The 26,506-nt window shown below is 24.3% G+C and overlaps 2 protein-coding genes across 5 annotated transcripts in view; both read right to left on the bottom strand.

Moving 5' to 3' along the window:
- Positions 1-1,074: 1,074 nt before the first annotated feature.
- LOC113556613 lies at positions 1,075-12,944 on the bottom strand. Of its 4 annotated transcripts, none has more exons than XM_026961669.1 (13): positions 12,587-12,944; positions 12,492-12,534; positions 12,140-12,374; positions 11,772-11,960; positions 10,392-10,569; positions 9,501-9,552; positions 7,494-7,638; positions 6,820-7,003; positions 6,667-6,758; positions 2,677-2,867; positions 2,164-2,299; positions 1,415-1,615; positions 1,075-1,276 (listed from the first exon to the last, which is right to left on the bottom strand). In XM_026961669.1, exons 2-13 carry the CDS (start codon positions 12,521-12,523, stop codon positions 1,172-1,174), a joined length of 1,740 nt encoding a protein of 579 aa, XP_026817470.1. In that variant the 5' UTR covers positions 12,524-12,534; positions 12,587-12,944; the 3' UTR covers positions 1,075-1,171. The 4 variants fall into 4 exon arrangements, with proteins under 4 accessions (XP_026817470.1, XP_026817472.1, XP_026817469.1 ...); XM_026961671.1 differs by having other exon boundaries at positions 12,442-12,534; positions 12,587-12,942; XM_026961668.1 differs by having other exon boundaries at positions 12,492-12,944.
- Positions 12,945-16,210: 3,266 nt separating this feature from the next.
- LOC113556534 overlaps positions 16,211-26,506 on the bottom strand; it is a 35,642-nt gene continuing 25,346 nt past the window's right edge. Inside the window, exons 3-7 of the mRNA XM_026961542.1 lie at positions 21,768-21,884; positions 21,489-21,653; positions 21,251-21,348; positions 19,465-19,633; positions 16,211-17,999 (exon numbers count right to left, since the gene is read on the bottom strand). Of these exons, the coding sequence (XP_026817343.1) occupies positions 17,671-17,999; positions 19,465-19,633; positions 21,251-21,348; positions 21,489-21,653; positions 21,768-21,884 (878 nt within the window). The 3' untranslated portion in view covers positions 16,211-17,670. The remainder of the gene's footprint in view (positions 18,000-19,464; positions 19,634-21,250; positions 21,349-21,488; positions 21,654-21,767; positions 21,885-26,506) is intronic.

The raw sequence follows: 26,506 nt of genomic DNA on the forward strand, positions 1-26,506 counted from the left end.
CCGCCCCTGCTCTATACTGAGTAAGAAGACGTCTTTATTTCTCGTCACACTATCTGGATGAAAATCTATTTCTGTTCTCAAGCATTTCATTTGATATGCTCTCCCAGAGCTAATTTTTTTCCTGTCATTTGGATTTTTAGAAATTTGTCTGCATATGAAACCCTAAGACTTATTAAACGTTTAGTTCTATCAAAAGTCCATTGATCTAATTATTTAACAATAAGTAATTCAATGATAGTTATTTTATGCTCCACCCCCTCAAGTAGCAATATTGTGAGGTATATTTTTAAATTCTAGTAGCTAGGTATTAGTAAGTTTTTAAGTAAGAGGATCCTTATACGTATTTGGCATCTTAAATACAGTGTGATTACCTACTTCATTTCCAGTTTAAGTATTTGTCATTGAAAAATTAAATTTTGATAGTCATATTTGTGTACTTAATTCAAATATATAATATAATTCAATAATGAATTTACCTATCTACACTGCTAAAAAGTTAATCATTATATTATTAATTACTAATTTTTGTGTTCAATTATGTGGATGTCTCTCTTTCCCATTAAGTAGATAATAAAAATATAACGCTATTGTACAAATACACAAAAGGTAAAGAATAAAAAAGTGACAACTGATTACTTCTGAATTATGATTCTAACTTCAATTTTTATAAAATATAAAGACTTACATACCCAGTCATCCTAGTATTTAATTAACCATTATTATGTTAAATTATGCTTATTTTTCAAATATTCTAAATCTAAGTTTCAATATTTATAGTATATAAAGGTAATCTAATTTTTGTTAAGTCATGTTCGTTTATTCTTTGTAATGCTAGTCAATTGGAATTAATTATATATTCAAAAGGCTTCCATCAGTTAAATATATGTTAAATAACAATAATATATTATATTAAAAAATGTATTAGAACTTCTAAGGAACTATTTTTGCTGTTTCTATTAGTCTCAAGTTTTGATATTTTAATTTATATAAAAACAGATTATAGGGGAAGTTCAAATTAAACAATCCAAAATATAACATTAATAATATTAACATATGACAAAAAAAGAAAAATAATAATAGAAACTTCCTTGTTCTATATTTATAACTTAGGAATTTAATTAACAATATACTTTATAACTAAATAAAAAAATGTAATACAATTATATCTTCATTATTCCTCATCTGAATCTGGTTGGGCTATACCATTTTCAACCCATTCATCATTTAAGTATTTATCTGATATAGAATCCATAAATTTAATTTTGACACTTGCAGACTGAAATAATACCAAAAAAAATTACACTTATTAAAATATTTAATGATTTAAAGATGTAAGAAAAATATAAATATAATTTATATCAATTATTGAGTGAAAAAAAATAGGTATTTTTTAAAGATAGTAGAAATAAATTACTTTATTTTGTTGATCAGTAGAAACAACATAAATTGTACATTTTTTATCTATTATTCCCAAAAGCTCATTTTCGTCAATAGAATCTATTCCATGTAAATTACAAGTAAATGATTGTGCTGGTAATTGGGCAAACTGTACATGCAGTAATCTGATGTCATCCAATGGAATAGTATGCATTGAACCATAATCAATATTTACCATCTAAAATTTTAAATAAACAAAATTTATACAACATTAGAGTTAAATTACAAACTATTAAATATTAGTTTAATACTATACTAGTAATTTCAATAAAACATATACATATAAATTTGTTATATGTATTTTATACATATATATTTTTGCAAACTATATTCAAAAATATATTAGTTTATATTTTAATAATTAATAATAACATTCTGACAATTGATAAGATCAGAAAAATATCAAAAGTATTATTTTAGTATCTGCAAAAATTATTTATGATAATATTCATCAAGAAATTTTATAATATTATTTAATAGCTTAGATATTTTGGGCATTAGCATTTAACCAACATTAGTTAATAATTATTAGTTCATTATAGAGTTGGTGATCTCATTTTAAATTTATTATGATTACAAATTAATTATTAGTTATTTAAAATAATATATAACTTTGAGTATCCAGGTGCTAAGGACTATAACCAGCAATAATAAATATAATTTTAATTATTTCTAATAATAACTAAATTGTAGGTATATAACTAACCTAAAAATATTTATACTTACTTTTATTATACCTAAGTTGGTATCAATAACAACTCCTCTAAACCAAAAATCATCCAAAAAATATGCATATGTTTGTTTAACCATGGTTATATTTGGATCAAATAAAAATTGCGAATCATTTATGAAATAGAAGTTTCTATAAATAATAATTAATTTCAATAAATAAATTATCACAATTTTAAGCTTAAAATAACCTGCATAAATATTAATCAGAATATGTTATATGGTAAGTAACTACCTCATATGCTATGTATTGAAGTTTCGTTTTTGGATACACTTAAATTCTAATTATTAAATTATTAAGAATTCAAACAACCATTTTAAGAAAAATATGATGTACATTAAAAAATATATAAAATAGTTCATAAGATAATATACTCTAAAATTGACCATTGAATCATAATTTTAAACATTTGTGAGTTTGTTAAAAAAAACTAACCCTACTATAAAATCTTTTGCTATATTAATTGGTTTAATATAAATAGAATAACATGATATGTTTTTTATAGTTACTTCATATCAACTAATAGCTTCTGAAATTCCTGATATTGATCAATGCATTGACATATTATAGATGGTACAATACTTGTATTAACTCCACAAACATTGACATTAAATAAATTATTGATTTTCAGATCAAAATGTTTAATTTCTTCCTCCAAAAAACAATCACTTAAAGATGCTTCTAAGTATGGATCATTTCGCTAAAAATAAATTAAGAATATATTTATCAATCATTAATTAATAATAAGTATTATTAAGTAGTATTCTATTGATATTGTAACATAGTTATTATTTTTATTTTCATAAAATAAGATTAACTATTATTAAAAGTATTATTTAAAAGTAACTTTACAGAATTAGCATCACATTTTATTTTTACTATACATATAAAAACAAGTTTTGTTAACAAATTTGCAAGCTTGACATATCTTAATGTCATCAATACTTTTTAAAAAGCTGAAGCCAACATTAAAATAGGATCTACTAAATTGTACGTAGATGTAATGCATTTGTATAAATCTGTTGAGATTATTTAGTGACAATAGTTAATTTGTAAATAACAAGATGTAAAAACGAATAGCAATTATTATAATTTATAACATTATTTTTATAAACAAAAATAAATAATATTGTTAAATAATGATGTTTTGAGATCTATATGTAAAAAGCCAGGGTTATCTTAAAGATTTCCAAAAGTTTAAAACATTTGAAATCTGGCTTGATTAATGCTAATTTAATGAAATTGTTATACATTGTCAAACAAATATTATATTTTTATTTATAAATTAGGTTCAAACAAACGTGATAAGTAAATGTAAACAAGTACATGATCTATCAATTCCTATGGTATATGATCACTTTACAAATAGTTGAAGTGACTGTAATTTTGTGTACTTATAAACTATAAATATAAATATAGTATACACTTATAAAGTTCACCAATATTTTGCGTTCCACTATAGATGAAATATACCTAAAATTATGATTATATATCACATTATTTTTAGTTATAAATTTTTTAAATATTTTTTCTTTTTTAATTTATAAAATAATTATATTATTCAAGTTTTATTTTCATATTAAATAAATTTGATTTATTTATAATTATTATAATAATATAATGTTTATTTCATATGAATTCACTAAATGTAATACATTTGTATATACCAAATATTTCAAGAATAGGTTTGTTTATTTTGTGTAATTAATAATACTTGAAAACCGTATTCTTAAACTATACAAAGACTAGACTTCCAGATTTTATTTAAGTTAAGAGGATGCCATACCTACATGTATTGTCTCCGTCTTATAAACGTAATACAAGGCAAATTTTTTTTCAGTGAACCTATTTTATGTGAAGTTTAAAACTTACTATCAAAATTAAAGGTAAGAAATATCTATAAGTATATAAAATGTTAATAAATAAAAATGCTCATAATTCACTTAGAAATTAAAGTATCGTAAAAAAATGGACTAGAGAATATAAATAATGATCTTAAATTTAAGTTTAATAATAGGTCATTTCACCCTAATATTTAGCTAATTACACAAAATTTACCATGGTTTACATTTGTAAGATGGAGGCAACACATGCGGGTATGGCATCTTGTTAAGAAGACAACACAGTGACAACCCAGTTTTTGATGTGTAGTGGTTAGGCCACAATCGATTGTTACCCACAATAAACCAACTATCTGTACGTTTGCAATATAGTTAAGCCATACCCCTGCAAATAAGTTTTGATCGCTGAATTGTTTTTTAAATTGAAAAGAAGTTAAAATCTAGAGTATAAAAATATAAATAAAGTTATAACAGAAAATAAAAAAAAAGATTATTACACAGTGCTTATCGGGGATATGAACATTAATATAATTGGGGACAATGCATTAAATAATGATTATCTTAATCTATTATTGGAAAACGAGATGCGTCTTTCATAAACTTATATACTAGGTTACCCAACGGGCAAAAACATACATGTCTTGATCATATATTTGTCCATAATGAGGAACACTTTATTACATAGATAAATGCAGGTATATTACAAACAGATATAACCAATCATTTCACAACTTGCGTGTTTATACCTATAAACACCGTTGTAACTGACAAAAGTAAATTGATTTTTATCATTGATCATGATAAAATAAAAAAAAATTTAATTGAAGAAAAATGGACAGAAGTGTACAACAAAAACAACGCAAATGAGTGTTTTCCTGAGTTTCAGAAATTAATTTCTTCTTATATCAATAAATCTACTATTTTTATAAAAGTAACTTCAAAAAATTTCAGATTCAAAGAATGGATGTTAGCTGGTTTGTTATGCTCTACTCGACATAAACAGTCTTTATCTCTAAAATGTAGATTTTAAATCCAAATAATACTAAATTAGCCATACACTATAAAAAAAATAAAAACAACTATGCAAAAATCTTGAGGCTTGCAAAAAAGACTTATTATAAGAAAAAATTTAAGAGCGTTTCAGATAGTCCTAAATTAACCTGGAAACTTATAAATGAAATTTCTTGCTCTAAAATTAGTAACAAAGATGATATTAAAACTGTTATCTATAATGAATAGAAATACGATGTTAACAATGATCCAAAAGAGGTATAAAATATTTTAATAAATTTTTTATTAATATGGGGAAGAAATCAGCTGAGAGCTCTAATTTTTCTGCAAATAATTGTGTCTTAAATGGGAATAATGAATTTTCTTTCGATAGTCTTTTCTCTAAAAAAATAGCAAACATCGATGTTATCAATGTAGTTAATAAATGCAAAGATGATACAGCTGTAGGTATGGATGGGGTTCATGAAAAAGCAACTGTTGGGTTAAACAAAGTTTACCGGTGCCTATGCGACAGAAATTTAACACTTAATAAACAAAAAACCCTGTTTATGATGTTCTTGATTTATAAAAGTTTTTCAAATCCTAACCCAATACAATTCATAGATGTGTCGATGGTAGCAGTTGTAATAACGTAAGTAAATGTATAGTTATAAAAGAAGTAAATAGTACCCGATATTTAGGTATTATATTTGATAAAAACTTACGATGAAATCTTTACATTCAAAACCTAGTTAGGAAGTTACGCTCAATAACTTATAAATTTCATAAATTAAAGGGTTTAGTGCCCAAGCAAACAATGCGAGTTATTCATTTTGCTCTATATCAATCAATATTTCAATATGCAATGTTAGTATGGGGGAGATTGGGCGATACTGTTTTGAACAAATTGCAAATAAACCAGAATAACATAATAAGAATTTGATTAAATAAGTACTCCTTGCAAGGTTCTACAAATAAAAATTATAGGGAGTTAGGAGTTTTACCAACTAGATTTCTTTATAAAAAAATTGCTATTTTGTTTACTTTGAAAAGGTTCAGTCAAGATTACAAATTGTTGGATTGTAAAAAAGAAAATATAAAGTACAATATACCTGTTAGATATTCTTATATATCTTTTGGTCAATTGTTTGTAAATTATCTAGGGCCTGTATATTTTAAATGAATGCCATGCCAATATAAAAAAAATATTCACTGTTCCAAATTTAATATTAAAAAAATTGTATATCATTGGTTATTTTTTTAATTAATCTAAGACCTTCGTAATATGTTTCATTATATTTAATATGTAAAATTATCTCATTTTTAAAAATTTTTCTATTGTTAATATTATTTTAATTTCTAATGTATTCATCATTTTAGTTTGCTAATTATATAATATAAATTATGTTTTTAATTATTAATATTACTCTCTATCTCTAACACAAGCTAATAGCTTAAGAGATAGATAATCATGTAAAATATCTGAAATTATTTGTATTCTATGTAATTTATGATGATTTAATAAAAAAAAAAAAAAAAAATTAGCAAAGCAGCTGTATGCTGTAGTTTTTTTTAAATATTAGCCAATAGATTTAAATAACTTTATAGCAGTAAAAGTTCTCCAAAACTATTAATAATTAATATTTAATATGTAATAAATAAACTTACCAAAAACTTTTTTAATACTCCATCATTTTCATCAGATTTATTATCATATTTTTTTTTCACACTTATAGAAACAAATCCGGACTCTAAGTTTTCTATGAGATAACATATTAACTTTAAAATATAATTTTAAAATGTAATATAATAATACATTACTATTTTCATCTTCTAATACGTCTATATTTTTATTAATGTCGCAAGTATGATTTTTTGTTGAAAATATTTCTACTTCATTATTTGAGAAATGAACACAGCATAGTTCTGGTAATTTAGAAAACATTTGACTAACTCTGGTAAAACCCCATCGTCTATAATGAGTAAATGCAGAACCAAATTTTTCCTAAAAAAAAACAACAAAATTTATGTTGCAACTAAGCTTTTTTGTAGCAAAATAAATACACAATTGTATAAAAATGTTTTCAGAATAATAAGAATATATTAGAAAAAATCAAGTTCATTGATTAAAATCAATATTATCAGTAGAATTAAGTATAAAATTCGAAAAATAATAATATCCACAGTAAAAATTTACTTATTTGCCTGTCCTATATTCAAACAGCTTAAATTTAAATTTTAAATTGGTTTAGTATTAAGGAAAATCTGTTAATATTTACTTTGGAAATATTCAAATAGGTCAGAACATTTAAAAAAATAATAATTAATTATTTTAATATTTTCAATGACTATAAAAAGGTCAAAAAATATACAAGTGAAAAAGAAAAATTTAGTTTACTCAACTGGAATTTTTAATGAGAAAAATTGATTAATGTAGAAGAATTATCTACTTAAAATTTAAATAAAAAAAAAAAAATAAATAATTATTGTCTTACAATGTATAAATTACACATATGTCTATCAGATATCCAACCAGGTACTTCATCTAATAGTTGTTCAATATTAGTTTTAATTGATTCTTCTAAAATATTAAATAATGGGTATTCCAGTCCATTTGAAATTAGTTTATCATCATATTTACTAAAATCAATAAGTTGAAATTATTTGAAACATTAAATTTTGTTTTAAGAGGACACTACACCCGCATGTTTTGTTTTCTTGTTTGTCTCTTATCAAATTTAAAGGTGATAATCAAGGTGGATAGATAGAGGTGTAAATACTTCAATAATAAATTGATTGAAAAATGTACTCCACTTGTAATTTTTACCGGGAGCACTGCCTACCTGATGAAGGCTCAAAATGTTCATATTTCTATACAAAAATACGATGCACAATGCTTGCAAAGCCATAAAAAAAAAAAAATTATGAATTAAATTTAAATAATGAGTAAATTAAACGGATTTTGATTAAATTAAATCTATCTTCAATAATACAATTATTGTTAATTACCCGCATTTTTTGGGGGAATAGTGTTTTGTGGAGCAGATATAAACATGCTGTCTACTTATGTTATAATTAAAAATTACAATTTATTGTAACATTTGTAACCATTTTCATATTAAATATAAATTAAAGTAATAGTAAATTTTTATTTCCTTGATTTGCTATCTCTCCTTAGTCTCCTTGTCATATGTTTATTTTTGTAAAAACATATTGTAGTTATTCTATAAATGGCATAATATAGAAAATATTAGGTATTACTATAATATATATTTAAAATACTAGGTATTACTATAAATATACATTTAAAATATTATTACTCAATAGAAATCTATTAAATTTATGTGTATAATTGTGAGTTTATGTGAGTATTTACATCATATAACACAAGTGTACTCTTTTGAAGTTATTCATTTAAATACCTATACAACATACTCTTTCTAGTTACTGTACCAACGTGGTTTGAAATTAAGTTAGGTTACCCAAACAAAATCAAATTTATAAAAAGGAGAAAATATGACTGCCTTCAGTAATTTCATCCACCTGAGGTAGATATAGTAATAATTACAAAAATATAAATTAGGTACTTAAGTTTAAAATTCAGATATAAAAAGATTTAATTAAGATTTATTTATATTAATATTATTATTTACTCTAAGATACTTATTAAAATTATTATTAGATAATTAAAATGTGTATGTCTTATTTAGTCTACAAATTTCTGACCAATACCTTTTTTATTATAATTGACGTTAAGATCATATCTTAAAGACTCACGTTTACTTAAATTTGGATTAAATGTTGAGTGATTTTTTAGTGTAAAGAATATGGAACATTTCTTGTATAGGGTAAATACCTAATTCATTACATTTTAGAACACGATTGATATTATTGAGATATTAAATGAATTACAAGTACCATATACAAATATAATAAGTTTTAAGTTACACCATTTAAAATGAAATATATTAATTATATTAGGGCATACTGTCCTTAGCCTTTATAATTCCTAAATACTCGTATACTAAATATTAAATAAAAATAAATGGTAAAATGCATTATGTGCCATTCAAACTGTAGTATTTTTGAGCCCTCATCGGATAGTCAGTGCTTCCGGTGGCAATTACAAGTGGTGTACTTTTTTCGGCCTGCTATTATAATGGTACAATATAAGAAGTGTTTATATCTCTATAAATCTACCTTGGTAATAATATTATCTAGACAATATCATATGCTATTATTGATATTATCAATTTAAATTCAGTTATAGCTCTGCTATGTAAAATATAACAACTTTAAAATGTTAATATCAATAAAACCATAAAACATTGCCAAGATAATATTCTTAGCTTTAAATTTGATAATTGGTAAATATACTCTAATATTAAAGCTAACATCACAAAATGTGTTCTGCTAAACACAAATTCGCTAAGATGTATGTTAGTAAGACAGAGACAACTCATGCGGGTATAGTGTCCTTTTAAGTAATACAAAATAGTTACTTTTCTAATGAATATTCATCAATGTTGCATATATCCATTGCTGTAAATTTACCTAAAGCCATAAATTTAATTGTTGTAATAAAAAACCTGTTTAACATTACTTAAATTAAAATAGTTTTAACACTTATATAGCAAATGTATATGTCGCATCCATATAGTGAAATCACTCATTTCATGAACTGGATATAGATAGTGAATTTTGACGAAAATACATTATATGGTCATCTGTTGGATAATATCTATTATTGTGCACTTTGTCTTTGTGTAATTATTATACAACAAGATTGTTATGATATTTAGCAATAAATAATTATATTACATCATAGTATTATAACTATACTTTTCTATATTATTCTATGAACAAAAATATAACAAAAATTTAAACTTGATATCTCTTTCATATAACATGGATCACAGATTAAACATTATTATCTTTATTGATATTGAAAAGTATAGTATGTAGGTTATTTATTGCTAGATAATATAATTATTGTTTAATTAAATCAATTGTTTTATTAATAAAACAAAATTAAAAAATAAAGGTAGTCAAATAATATAAGTTTAGTTAATTTCATAACTCATGAGTATTTCATAATAATTCATAGGTAACACTGTCGTTTATAAAATATAATATACCTATCACGTATGGTTTATAAAAAATATAATGCAATATGATATAATTTATTTTTGTGAATTGAACAATATAGAAAAGTTTAATCATAATATATATAAATAAGTTATAAACTATAAAATAGTAAATAGATCATGTTTACTTTAAAGTAAGATAATGTGATTTCTAGATTGCAATTTGTATATTACAAAATAAAAAAACAAGGTACAATATAGGTAATATATTTAATTTTTGTGAAAATAATAATAAGTAATTATTACCTTTTGTTTCAATTTCTTTCAAACTGTTTATTATATTTGGTTGCAAGCTTATTATTTCACTTCCTTTTCTTAAAAATATATGGTCTAAATTGGACAATAGTTTATCAACACATTTGATGTATGACTGAAATATTGGAATACATAAAATATCAGATTCAAAATCACTTATTGACAATCCCTGTTAACATATTTATAAACGATAAATTAAAATAACTTATTAGCATTATTATTTTTAATTATATTCATAATTATATTGTTAAAACATCATTGATAGATTAATAATAATTTTTTATACATTATTAATTTAATAAGTATTAATATTTACAGAGCAATGACCGGTAAACTATTAAACTTTTTGTTAGTCAGGCAATCAATATTTTTCTTATAAATATTTCAATAACTTATTTTGTCTATTTATGTGGTTGGGTAAATAACAGTGGCTTAATACCTTATAATAGTATAGATAAATTTAAGAAGATTTCAGCACACTGTTTGTTTACTCTTTCTAGTCCATTTGCAAGATGGACAAAACATATTTACGCAGAATCATTTGTTTTATATTTTTTAGTAATCTTAAAGTAAAATTACCCATTACAAAAAAAATAGAGAATAAACATTTGAGGATATGACATGTTGATTTGTCTAAATATTGTCTCAACAAAATTTAAACATTATTTAAATTAACATTTTTTTTTTTTTTTGAAAGTCGAATACAAAATCAAATAACAATGAAATATAAAACTGATATATCATTCCCTTAAAAATATTATCCTCTATAATTTGTGTAATAAATAATAATATAATAATAAGATTATTTAAAATTCATAAAAAAAGAGATTTTAGATGAAAGCGTTTTATCTATGTTGTGTGTGTCTGAGAGAGAGAAAAAAAAATATTGCGCTGACATCCTCTTAAGAACGAAAAAAATAGAGGGAACAGGATAGGTTAATATTGCGTTGAAATTCTACAATGTTAATACAACTCACAAGTGTTTGGACTTAAATTTTGTGGTCGGATAGATTATAAATATTTAATTTCTGATGAATTTATTTATCTATTTTTTATAATAACTCCTTCTTAGAGTGAATTAATTTAAAAAATAAATAAAATAATACATTTTCACTTTATCTTAAGTAATGACATATATTTGCAGATGTTGGTAATATTTCATACTATCTGCATTATTATATAATATATCAAAACACTCATAATCCATGAATCATGTAAATAAACATTGCTTTTCTGTAAAACCATTGTTATTATACAGAGTTCATTGTGTAAGATGTACAAATTAAATTATATAAATTGTAAATACTAATCAAAGGGTGAAAAAGGATGAACATAATTATTAATTCATATTCAAACATAAAAATATCTTACTTCTGGATATAATTCATATAATATTCTGATAAATGCACATTGTGTTCTGTATGGGACTAATAATTCTTGAAGATGATTTTTAGATTTAGGTGGTCTTGTTATATTTGTTGGAACTAATAGCTCCATATGCCTGCTCAATTCTGAACTTATTATATTTACTATGGAGTTTGTATCTTCTGGATCATCTAACTATATTAACAAATAAATTATACATAAATACATTAATGAGTTACCTAAATAATAAATATTTTATTTATTATATATTATTCACTATAGTTTACATTGCTGGATTTAAAAGATTTAAATTTAATATACATTTATATATCAGTCAAAACTTGACCCATGATTTAAGTTATAACAATAAATACCTGAACAACATCTGGTATACTTTTAAGAAAATTAAAAGGTGTCCTATAACCAGATATTTGTGTCTGTAGTTGTTGTGGTTTTCCAAATATATAAGTAACTTTTTTCCATAACTCTTCAACTGTTAGGGAGTTTTGGCACGCAACTAAAACGGAACGGACAACAATTTTTAACTCCGTGAGATCCTGACAATCCATTTTGTTGAGTTTACAATTTTTAATCAAATAGCTCTCATATCTATAAAAACATAAAATAATATATTAGTAATACTAATTTATATTACTGAAAAGAATAACATACGTACATAGTGTAATATTTTGTATTATGTTGTTGACGTTAAATCACATTGCATACCTATTCCCATAGATAACCATTGAACTCCTCATCAACTGATAAACTTAATTATTATAATTAAAGGGTGAAAAATCTATAATAGTTGGAACACTCACTGATTATCTGCTATAAGAGTATAATACATTAATATGATTACTGACAACAATTATTAATATTAAAACATATGAAATCACGAATACGATTAAGTAATGAGAAATAATCCGTAGAAGTGAAATAGAACGTTTAATATTTATTGAAACGAATGACGATAATCAATGATGAATGCAAAAACGCGGAGAATTATTACAAAACCTCAGAAGCTAGGCAGTCGTTGGCACGGCATGGTCGTTATCACGACTATAGATAACTGATAAAGTAGATTTCCTACTATATGAATATTATGAGATTAGCTTAGATCATAACCTAATATTGTTATATCTGTGGATAATTATGCAAGGAGTTACAACGTGCATGCGCATATCAAATACATAAATCGGAGACTTGTCGCTAATATCGACAACAAAGTAATACGGTATAGTAGTATACACTCTGACAAGTGACAAGTGAGTAGGTACTAGGTACTAGGTAGTGAATTTTACTAGTGACTAGTACTGACTACATGTCTATATCCATAGTACCTACACGATCTAAGGATATTAGTCGGCATTGAACTGGTCATTACAAACAGAGAAAGGCACTAGGCAGTAACAATCACACACACTCGACGTTATTACGTTAGACTAAAGTAAAATGGTATAATGGTATCCATAATATTATGAAAGAAAATGGTAGCAATAAAATTTCCCCGAGTTAATTCGTTTTTAAATAACGAATTTCTTAAAAAACGAGTGAAGTCATAAAATCCTAACACCACTGACGGTGGTGCAGATTAATATAGATGTACCTATATATGGTGTCTCACGGACATCTGACAAATTAAATAATGAAATAACTTTTGTTCTAATAATATTTTTATAAAATTTCTTTTAAATATAAGTCATAGGCACTTGCGCTACATTTTTTAGTTTTTATTTTTTAATACAGAATATAAAAAACTTAAAAATTGATTAAAAGAATTTTAAAAATATTCAAAATAGCCAATTTGTAAATCTGATTTAAAAAAAAAATTAGGTGGTAAAAACATTTTTTTAAGTTCAAAAATAAACCGGGCACGTGACAGGACAAACTTTTAAACCGAATGATAACTGATTTAAAGGCGCCGAAGGCGGTTTCTACACACCAGAATCGAGTTTAACTAACCCCTTACTACATATTACGTAGGGCACTGATGTTTAATTCGAAGCCCATTTATCCATTATACATCGTATTTACTCATAATATATAGTTTGTTGTTTTCGATAGCTTTAACGGGTTGTGTTGTACTTATATCATATAAAAGTGTTTCTCTACGACATTTGTGTACTTGAGTGTATGACAAATATTTTATGTTTTTGTACTCCAAATAATGCAAATGTTATTAAAACATTGATACTGCTGTCAACATTGGGATATTTTTCTTCTTGCAACATTTAACATCGTGGAAGGAGATATATATTAGATTGTTTATTTCACTCATACACCATAACCATAGTATTATAATTTATAATATAGACAATAAGTGCAGACAAATACCTTCATTAAGTAACATGTAACATTTTCCTGTGGTAAGATTTATATTAGGTAAATCAGAATAATTAAAAACCATCATGATGATTTATTTAGATCGCATAATACAAATTATTTAAAACGGTTTATTTTTACTCTAATTAAAAAAAAAAAAAAAAATGAATACAATAGAACAATAACATTATAGAAATATATGATAGACTTATTTATGTATTTCTGCACGGGTCCCCCTCCATATAGACTACGTTCCGTCTAATCAGGAAAAAAAATGAAATTAGAATAGCTTAGAATTTGTATAAATATTAAATATTTCAAAAATGTCTCTTGAACAGTAAAAAAATGAAAAATTCTAACATTATTTAATATTTACTACATTTTATTTATTGTATATACCTATCTATTATCATATTCATCATTCAACATCACTTTTTGTAAAATATTATCACAAAAAAATTAGACATAAGTTAAATTTAAAGTCAGGAATCATCACAGATATATAAAACAATAATTGTTTTATATATATATGTGGGAATCATATAATATGGTAATATATATATATATAAATTTATATGAATTAATATGAATAAAAATTAAATCATATATATTTTATTTCTCCGACAAAATGTAGTTTATATTGTACATATCAGTGTACAATATTAGTATATTGAAATATTATATAAATATATAACAGTTTATAATACATTTGAACTATAATAAATAATGAATTCAAAACAATTAGTATGTCATTAAGTAATTTGAATTACTCAAATTATTGTTATTGTTATATAAAATTTGTAATAAGAAAAAATAAATTGTAATCGTAACAAAAAAAAAAACTTAAAATTTAATTAATAATCTATTTATATGGACAACAATATTGTAAAATAATTTTATAAAATATTCAATCAACAAATTTATTGCACGCTCAAATTACTCTGAAAACAGATCACAAAACTTCCAATTTTAAAATTGCTCATACATGGACGGTATACATTTGGTTAAACATAAAATTATACTTATATAATAAAATACAAATACATAGGTACCAATGTTTATTTTTATCAAAAATAATCCATTATTATATTAGTCGGAGTATAAAAAGTTAGAATAATGATTGAAAGTATGCAACTATGTATTACTGACTACTATAATAATCGTTAAATATGGTTCTGAGTGTTTCAACATAATATGCACCTGACTAATTAAATTATTTTAATTCTTTATAAAACATATTAACAATACTAACTTTGACTATACTGATTCATAATTATAAAATTAAAGTGTTGTTTAATGTTTAAATATACATTTGATATAATCATGTATTTTAATGCACGTACTTATTGCTTGTTTTGTCTAATATAGTTTATACACATGATGGTTATTTTTTTTATAAAGTACCTAAGTATGTATTTATCTATTTTCAAAATTTGTTCGTGTATAATTTCGAAAACGATTTTTATACAATGTACTACCTATTATATAAACGACTAAATAACTTAACCTAAAGTAATAATAAGCAACTATAATAAAAAAAAAAACAAAGATTCATAGCATTTTTATAACAATCAGAAAATTATTTAAATATTGTGATAGACATGCAAGTGCACTTAATTTTGAATTGAATGATACATTGATATAATAAAAAGTATGTACTATATGTGTATTGTGTATATGTGCATATAGTTTATCTATTTAAATACACAATTATACTGCTTTTGGTAAAAAAAAAATACATAAATACATTATAATATAAGTATATAACTACAAAAATATAATAGTTGCTATTTTATCTATATTAGATACCACATTAGGTTCCTACCTACAATAATAAATATATTAATAGAATTTAGCAAACATGACACTTAAAAATTTGCTTTGGATATGGTTAAAAAAACTTAAAAATACATAAATAAAAAAATATTTTCATATAATTTGTGCACAACATAATTACAATTTATTATAAATTGTATAAAATATCACGTGAACAATACAATTTATAAAATTATTAGAAGTATGTTTTTATAAAACATAACAGTGTCAGTTTTATTTTGAACAAATTTTGGTGTCAAGGTAACATTTTTATTATTTATTTACTATAATTTTTGTTTGTTTTTTTTTGATTGTACACAATGCTAAAAAAAATAAAAATAATAAAAAAAATACTTCACTACGCGAGATCTTAATTTTTATTTAAATTATGATGAATTTTTATCGATTTAGATCTGATAACTGAATCGCGAAATGAACTGAAATACATACAATAAAACCATCACTTATTGGATGCATTTGATTTTGTATACTTAATAAAAGAAACAATGAATAATATATTACATTATTATGTTATTATTATTATTGTTACTATTATACAATATTTATACATAGGGAATAACGAAATACGTATTATACTTTTATGTATTATGTGCAATTTGTTTTGTGTACATTCACGAAATAAAAAAATTCCGAATATAAACAAGTTTTTTTAACGAGTTTTCTGGATGGCACACTAAATATAATGAATTTAACGATTATATAAGATAATACATCAACGAACAATATCCTAAAATATTATGTTTTAAATTTCTGAATTAAACGCATCATACGATAAACTCGAATTTTCAATCAAACAAAATATATATTTATATAATATTTGAGTTTTAAAATAATTGTTTAACAATGAAAATAAGCACATAAAATGTTGTGATTTCGCTGTTGAAAACGATTTTATTACGATATAGCTAGGTCATGAGAGTATATTGTACAAATGAAAATGTAAAATAAACATATTGTACTAAGCTTTGCCGATGATTTCAATAACATGCCGCTGTTCTGGAGGGATAAGTGAAAAAAAAGTTACAAATAGTTCAGTATTATATATTTGAATATTATATGCTATAGCCCTATAGTACACGTTCGTTGGACCAAAATTGGCACAATTTCATATATATATATTATATGCGTAAAAATAATTAAAAATTTTGATTAAATAACAACTAAATACGACCAACGAAATGAAAAATAAAAATAAAAAAATAAAATAATAATAATAATAATAATAATAATAACAATAATAATAATGATGATGAAACGGGTGCGCGTAAAATATGACGTACCTATATTAACAATTAAAATAATAATAGTGTGTGCGCGCGTACGTCAGCTAGACGTTTGTTATGATATAATGTTATTATATTTTACCCACATAAACAATGTCTTAAATAATATTGATAGGCACATGTCACTGCAATACAGCTGTTAAGAATATTGTTTTGTCGTTATGATACTATTGTGATTAATACCTACGTATTTTACTATACGTACAATTAAATCACAAGACGTGTACAACTACCTATACTATATAATTATACAGTAATCGGTATGATGCAAGTACGTCCCGCGGAAGTCAAAATCATCCCGCGAGTCCTCTGTATGGTAGCGATAACGTGAATCGTTGTAAGTAATAAGTATACGAAATTTAACACGGAATGTTCACCAGAATATATTTTTCCTTTGTTTTTATAGTATATGTATTATTATTTTATTCCGTCAAGTCGATGCGCATCGCTTTCTCGCAGCTTTACACGGCCGTACTCTGAGTCTGTATCCGGACTTTTTTCACGCTCCCATTCCGGGATAGGGTTGGCGATGTGCCGCTGAAACCGGGATTCTGTATACCTAGACCGCCAACGCCTCCTCCGGTCCCATTTCCATTAGCCGACCGTGGCTTCTTCAGGCTGGACCGCAACGGGCTGCGGATCACTGGTGTTATCGACGAACCATTTGAGCTGAGTGTAGTGGTCATTGACATCGTACTGCCATTGGTCGTGCCGCTCAAGTACGGCTTTCCGCTGGCGTCTGTCACCGAGACTTTACCACTGCCGCCGACCCCGACTCCACCTCCTCCTCCTAAAAATATATAGTACGTAACTATTCAGATACAACACTTTTTACATTATTTTAGATAGTGTAAAGCTAATAGGTCATTAAACAACTCGAATATTTAAACTCACAACCTAGTTCAATACTCATATATATATATATATATATATTTTTTAAACGATTTATAAAATTCAAAGTACTGTGATTTTGGCACAACAATTTTTACTTTTTTTGGAATGATGATATTTTCAGTTTTTTAATTTTCTTAATGACTACATCTATAATTTTTAATTCTTTCTATGACTACAGTCTAAACAATTGTCAGAAAATTTCAACGTATAAAAACATATTTTATAAAATATTGAAGTAATTTTATTATTTTAACTTATAAACATTATATGCTTAGTTACTAATCGAAATCGTTGATACACCGCCACACCGGTATACATTTTTCAGAATATAAATTTAATATTGTTTTTGTTCTCGTTAACGAAGCTTTAAAATTATAAGAATTATTTTTAATACAATTGTAAAAAGAGATATTGTAATTTAATTTCGTCATATAAGTAGATTTTAGAAATGAATTTTTTTTTTTTAAACAGTAATTAACCGAGACAGTGGCGCTGAATTCATATGTCATGTGAAGCGATCGTTTCTATATTTTTTTTTTGTAAGCACCTGATTCAAAAACAAAAAAAAGGTCATTCATTGAATTGGCAAATTTAAAAAAAATTCCAAAATAAGTCGTATAATATATATTATATAATTGAAGCCTGATAGCGTGAAGCATAGAAGTTAAAAGTCAAATAGACAAACATTTTAGATTTATCTTCACAAAAAAGTCTGAGTTCGGTGCCACTGATACCGTGATAATAATATGAGTAGATCTCATGATTCAGATCAATTTAACTAGGTATAGATTAGCGGATACGAGTTAACTGATTTCAGTTGCATATTGAAATCATTTTGACAATTGTTACGAATGTTAATCTTTTAATCTTTATAATATTTAGCGTGTTATTCGAAACATTATTTAAAATCCATAATTATTATTTATTTTTCATTCCAATAATTGCTGGAATTTTAAGAGCGTAACGTACGTAAAAATATTAAGTTTTATATTACAACAGCCAATAGGTGAGCCCTATGAACATTTTTTTTTTAATTGTAAATTATTTTGAAATTATTTTTACAATGTTCTACAATAGTATGAAAGAGTATAATACGTATTATAGTCGTTAAAAAAATATCCTACACTAGTAAACACGTTTTATAAAATATATTTCAACTATCGTAGAAAAAAAAGACAACATTTTTGTCATGTATTTTTTTTTGTGAATAGATTGAAATAAAAGAAAATTATCAGAGTAGTTCTGTAATTTCATGGTTATAACTACATTTTAATATTTATAGTTGAAAAATTTAGAAATTAAAATACCATTAGCCAAAACATGTTTTATGATGTATTTATATGTTATTATTATTAACTCACTTGGATTCATTGACCTCTTCTCCTTAAAGGCAGGATTATTGAATGTGGTAGCTTCGACACCAGATGGATCACGGTTACTGATGGTCGGATCACCTCCCAAGCGACGGGAAAATATTAAATCATATATTGCAGCCACGAATAGTAAAAAGTTCAATATAATTAAGCCAATCTGTTAAGTAAAAATATTATTTGTTAATTATAACGATAGTTTAATACTTGCACTATTGTACCATTTGTACATAATATAACATCAAGTTTTTAACAAAGAATCATTTTGGTAATCCATCTGTTTTCTTAAAAAAAAGACAACGAATTTATAATATTCAAGAGTATATAATATTTATTTAATAGTATAGGTACTATATATAATAGAATGTATTTAATACGTATTGTACACTTCATATTATAGTATAATACTGGTTTATTATTAACGTTTAACTGAAGATAAAAGAACCAGTAGCATAAATATGAAAAATATACCAGCATAAGAATACAATTTGGTTTAGTGTAGGTATAATATTTAATTATGTAGTAGGTACGAGACACGAGTGCATACAAAACTAAATATTATGTTTAAAAAGAATCGTATTCTTTATTTTAGAAGACACGAATAGAATGGATGATTTCCGTGGAAAACATTTTTAGATTAACAATGCACAATTAAATCATAAATTATTTTATGCATTTTGATTTTTAGTTTACACAACTAACGGGTGTTTATTAAAATGAAAATTATGAGAAGATTTAATACTTTGAACGAGAGGATTCAAAATGTAGGTTTACTTTTTTTCGTTTTATTATAACTTATAATGATACACTATTTTTAAAACTTGATATTATTATGAGTTTGATATTAAATTAGCTTTAATCAAAGTCATTATTGAATGTAACTGCGTAGTAGCTTCAAATATAAAAAAATAAAAAACAGGGAAGTTGTTCCGTTTTACAGTTTTTTAGCAATGAAATAAGAAATAATATTATCACATTAAAGATATGTTTAATTTAAATTCAATGATAAATCGTTGCAAATGAAAAATGCAAAAATAATTTTATGTATATTTTTAACATTAAAACAAGACTCTTTAGATAAAAATGCTATCATAATTATTAATTATTATTTTATGAAAATGTCAAGTCTGTACCCAATTATAATTTTTTGAATTAAACAAAAAACAAAATTGATTTTGTCAATACTGGTGTTACGTAAAAATGGTTTTGTATATTTATTTCTCGTCGTTTTTTGTTAGTATTTCACAATTATTTTTAAAAAACACGATTTATTCATTTAGAATCATAATTTGTAATAAAGAAGGTACACATGCACATAACGACAATTATGTGCATATATTTTAGACTAATACGGATAAAATACACATTAGGAGCATTAGCTAGGATTATTATTAGTTAAAAAAACTTATTTCATAAATATAATTATACTATATGATGTGGGTCATTTATCGTCAGTACGTATAAAAGCAATTTATTTTTAATATTTTAATCTAATCTCAAATTTTTATTTAATAAATAATAATAATATTATGTAAGTGAATTGGTACGCATATACATGTATATCTTTATACCTAGTTATTTATAATATCACAGTATAATTATATATTATAATTTTATCATGTTATTAAAATACATAATATATATCTTATAAATACTTTTGTGTAGTGAAGTTTTATTTTTTTCCATGGTTCTCACTAACTATTGAAATACACACGTATAACACTTAACTTAAATATTTCGAGAACAGAGAATAAGGAAAACAATTTGTCTTATTCACCTGCATATAAAACGATTCCCCTCGGGTCACTTGGTAGCTGTTGTCTTTGTCGTCGGTTTGAAGAGCGAATAACCCGGCTGCGATGATTGCCAGCAGAGCTATATACAAAAAGTAAAGTCATCGGGTTAGACACTTTATCTGTGTACGCGCATAATAGGTTTGTCAATTTGTCATAATACTATGGTATAAATTATTTTTAAAATATATCGTTTGCGTGTATGGATAATAATATATTTACTTGCTGCGAATGCAAACACTAATTTGGTAACTACGGTCTTGCTATAGGCGAACACGACTTTTTCCTTTGACACCACCATGGCCAATTGCACTATGCTCAGGATGCAAAACACGGCCAGGCTCAGTGTGCCTGCTATGGCAAAATATCCGGCTACCTTCACCGTTTCTATCGGAAAACACCAAACGATAATATTATTATAATTAACCGGCGATTTACATATAGAGCTCCCACGCATCTTAGCGGAAACCGTTGAAATACAATGTGAATACAATGACTTACCCACAGGATGAAACCTGGATATTGAGTCTCCACATTTCGTTCGTCCGTAGTACGATTGTTTGCACATTTGCCATGGTCCAAAATAACCCCGATCGATTCCTGAAGTCCCGATTTCGGCTGCAACACATTACAAACAATGGAATTGTAAATTAAACGATAATTATTATATCAAAATATTCATAGAGCAATTCAAATATTTCGTTAAGCACTTCAATAACAGATGACTTATTCTCACAAAATACCTAATATAATTTACAATTCAAATTAAATTGAGAACATTTATTGTGTCGTTGTTACAAATATCATAAATATTAATTGTCTACAAACATAAAGTATATATTGTACAGAAATTAATTATAGTATTTTTTTTTGTCATATTTATTTTTTATTTAAAATATATTTACAATAAGCATAATAGATGGAAGGATATATAATAGGAAATATAGTATGATCGCAAAATCATAATAATACATAGGTATTATATGGCATTATTATTTCGAAATGTATTTTAAAATTATTTTCACGGCACTTTGTTGGACCAAAATGTTCATCTAAGTTGCGCAGTAAATTATATAATTGAAATAGTGAACAATAATATAATATAATGTCAATGTGCTTATTGGATTTAATAAATTATTATTCGATTTAAAAATTTTAAATATGTAGGTATAATAAAACATAGAAATGAATCATTCAATATTTAAATAATCCATTTAGATTTGAATAATTATTTAAATCGAAAAATTTAAAGTCTTTTCTCCTTAATTAGTTGTCAATGGTGTAGACGTATAAAAATCAATTACTTGTGGAAATGTATACTTGTGACAAGGAAATATTAAGATGTAGATTTACCACAAGAAAACCTTCAAATTGATATTACATAATATAACAGTACTGGTTATACAATAGGTATGTTATTATATTAATACATTATCACGTTTAATAGTTATGTAGGAAAATGTTACAGCATTCGTATCTTGTATTATTTTAAAGTACTAAAGTATTAAAATTAAGTGTTTTAATAATTTTTTTTCACTTGAACACATTTTTAATAAATTTAATTAATATAGGTAAACTAATCAAATAGGTATATTAGATATATTTTTTTTGTGTTTTTATTGATGTAGAAAATAATTATAGATAGTAGGTATGTTAAAATGAATAATATTAATTATGACTAAAATAATTATCGTATATAAAAATATACAATAATAATATACATAATAGTATAATAATATATTAATATCTATGAAAACGATCTGTCCTAATCGTTTAAATTGTTTTAAATATATTCACCCAAATCAAAAAAATTTCAAAATGTTTTAATCATTGTCTATTTGTACTTATTTGTAGTTATAAATGGATTTGATATGAAATATTGAATAAATTTAGTTCTTTTATAACGTGTCAAAATATGCATAGCAAATTAATTTTTTTTCAGTAAATTGTAAAACAAATCAGAAGTTATATGAAATCTTATAAAAGAGAAATTAAAATTAACAATACAGAACTTTAAATGTAAATAATATTATTTAAATATTTGTTATGTTATTTTTGAACAGGTATTATTTACAACTTTACAAGTTACAAATATTAAAAGACCGCAGGTTTTTTGAACATACGTTTGGACCTTAGTTAATACTGGCATTTTAACACCGATACAATGGAATTAAAATTGATTAAAAAAAGTTATTACAAGAAATATTATAAAAAATAATAATTGTGATATTTATAAAATTAAACTATTTTATATTTAATCATATTTTAAATTCTTAGGAAACTAGGGAAATGACAAATGCCTATATGATTCCAGTGATTTTTATTTCTGTGGCCGTACAATTCAGGGTAAATGAAGTGTTTTTAAAGTTCCAAGTAGCCGTATTAATACATTTTCTGAAAGTTTATAAGATCAATATCGATGATATTAGTATCATTAAGCGTAAAGAAAAACCGACTATACAACAGCCAAAAATGTTGAAGTATTTAGGCGATGTTACCCAATGCGGCAATGTTCACATGAATATTCAGTTATATAGGCACTCTATTTCAAATCGCTTTATAAAATGCAAGGACTTATCATACTAAAATCAATTTAAAGAGTTTACCAATAATAATATTTTAATAATAGGTCTATATAACTAATAGGGCTCTATCAGTCTACGTTGATACAATATAGAGCGAAGTGAGGCAAAACATGGCCTCTGAATACTGTACGATATTTTTTTTTTTTTGAAACTGAAATATGTATTCTTAATTATACAATCGAAGGGATCTATTGTTCAAAATACACGAATATTTTTAGATTAAAATGGAATTGGTATACAAAGATGGTTCGTATATACGATGCAGAAAAATAGCTCACTGATTGTAGTCATCTTTCAATAGACTTTGTATTCATACATCACGCGTTGTTACAACTTATGATTTCGGAAGAATTTTTAAATTAAATTATTTCAAATAGTAATAAAAAAAAGGAAGAATAGGTAGTGAATTGTGTTGTAGCGTAAGAAATTTTCCAGTTTCTAAAATAATGTTCAAATACGATTGTCGAAAAACTTGGAAAGAAATTTTTATATTAAATTTTACGAGTGATGTAGGTTGTATTAATAGTTTATTGTACTCAGTATTAGATTTTACCTAAATAGGAATTGATTTTTTTTTTATGTTTGTAGCATTCATTGTGAAATACTCGATGAAAAAATATTGTTTTATTGAAGAAGCTAGCTGTTAGTAGTACAGACTACAAAAGGTAAAGGTTTCGTACTGTTTACAATTTTACATATAGGTACATTATACATCTTATACATTACTACTCGTATATTAGTTAATTCATAGATAATTGATTTATAACTAAGCGGATGATTTTTGATAGCAAATAGGATACAAAAAATATTATTCATTAGTTCATTCGATTATTGTTTTTAATATTCTTAAATTGTTCGAACGGCAACTATCGTTTACGCATTAATGTTATTGTAGTTATAACGTTATATCATTAACATATTGTACTAAAATCACTGCACAACTATTCATGTTTGTGTTTTTAAATTTATTTGTTATAATTCATAATGTCTGTACAAAATTCTTGGATAGTAAAAACAATACGTGTAATCTTTTTAATACTTTAATCCATGGCAACTATGAATACTGTAATCCCTGTAGTACATACTGACAAACAATAATAGTTTGTTTTACTATTCTATCAGGTTTTATGTTAAATAAATCTTTACCTACCTACATGATTTGTGAAACAAATATTATAAGTAACTATAAGTATATTGTATCTAAAAGTATGTTTGTTTTTAAACTATATATTGCATATTTAGAGGAAAAAGTATAAGTTCATTATATCTTTTGTGCTAGTTATTATTTTTCATATTGTTAGAAGATTCATGTTTTGTTATAGAATATTGTAACTGCGTACATGTAAGGTGTAGCTATAGTTTGTTGAACCTAAATGTTTAAACATATTTATAAAATATTTAAATTATGTTATACGTGTGAAAACTACTAATAACAGACAGTATTTAGTAAGAGTATAATAATAATAATAACAAAAAATTATTAAACTACTATTAAAACAAATTAATTGTAATAAATAGTGTGTTATTTATAAAATTGTATTATTAATAAGTTTACAAACTTGTAAGTTTTTATTCTGGTTTCTACATTAATGAACTTATTTGGTTACCTTTAAAATCACAAGAGTTAAATTAATACACTTTAATTTTCTGGTATTTTCATTCCTAGTATTCCTACTTAACGATGTTCATTTTGGAATATTTTTAAAATACATCAAACAATATATTATCTTTTAAATTGTTATTTAGTAAGTTGTATTAACTGATATCTAATAAAATAGAAATATATAATAATACAATATAGGTACTAAGCCAAATGTATGAACTGATTACAAATTTGTGTTTTCGATTCCTGAAATTTAAAATTTGTTTCGTATAATTTAAAAAAATATGTAAATACGAACATCTATAAATAATTCGTAGTAAATTTATGAAATATTAATAAAAATAGTTAGGTATTATTTATTTACTTAAAAAATATATTTTGTTTATCGCTACTTGTTAGTTGTTATTATATAGGATATACGTAATAAATAATTAAATATACTAGTAAATAAAAAGTTTATAATTATAACTAAATATTATGTGTTAATAACACATTTCGTTGAATATTTTTTTTAACAAATAATAATCTATTAAATTTATAAAACTTATAGTATCTGTATTTATATATCATTGTAAGGTTCTAATCACTTTCATTAGCATATTTAACTATTTGTGAACTAAAAATATTCAAACCATTCGAACTATCAGTATTCAGTAACAAAAAAAATAAGTCAACTGAAATCAATAATGTCAATATTAAATATTTGGACACCACAATGTGTGTAAAATGTAAATTCGAAAACTGTCATTTTTTATTCAGTACCTATTTGGGCAATACCTAACTTGGTGTAAATATAAACATAACATAATATACCTACTTAATAATTAATGGATCATGGATAGGTTAATAAGATAAATAAGAAATTTAAGTTTAAAAAAATGTGTCTGTAATAACTTATAAACGCCGAACAGAAAGCTGATAAAAATAGTTTGGATAAAGTTTCGTGTTGCGACACGAATAGGTATAATACATTTTGTAATACTTGAGTAACTGCAAGAGAAAATTAAAATAGCTTTATAATTTTTCGTTTGTCACATGAACTTGCTATAAAT

This window comes from Rhopalosiphum maidis, chromosome 3, assembly GCF_003676215.2.
Source record: "Rhopalosiphum maidis isolate BTI-1 chromosome 3, ASM367621v3, whole genome shotgun sequence".
Lineage (NCBI taxonomy): Eukaryota > Metazoa > Arthropoda > Insecta > Hemiptera > Aphididae > Rhopalosiphum > Rhopalosiphum maidis.

Bases quoted from the DNA above. Each gene is read 5' to 3' on its own strand.
- LOC113556613 (XM_026961669.1), bottom strand. From the start codon at position 12,523: ATGAGGAGTTCAATGGTTATCTATGGGAATAG. The intron at 7,639-9,500 runs GTAACTATTTTG...TATTGATTTTAG, and splicing joins GATGAATATTCATTAGAAAA to TAAATATGATGATAAACTAA. The intron at 2,868-6,666 runs GTAAGTTTATTT...ATTTATTTTTAG, and splicing joins GAGTATTAAAAAAGTTTTTG to CGAAATGATCCATACTTAGA.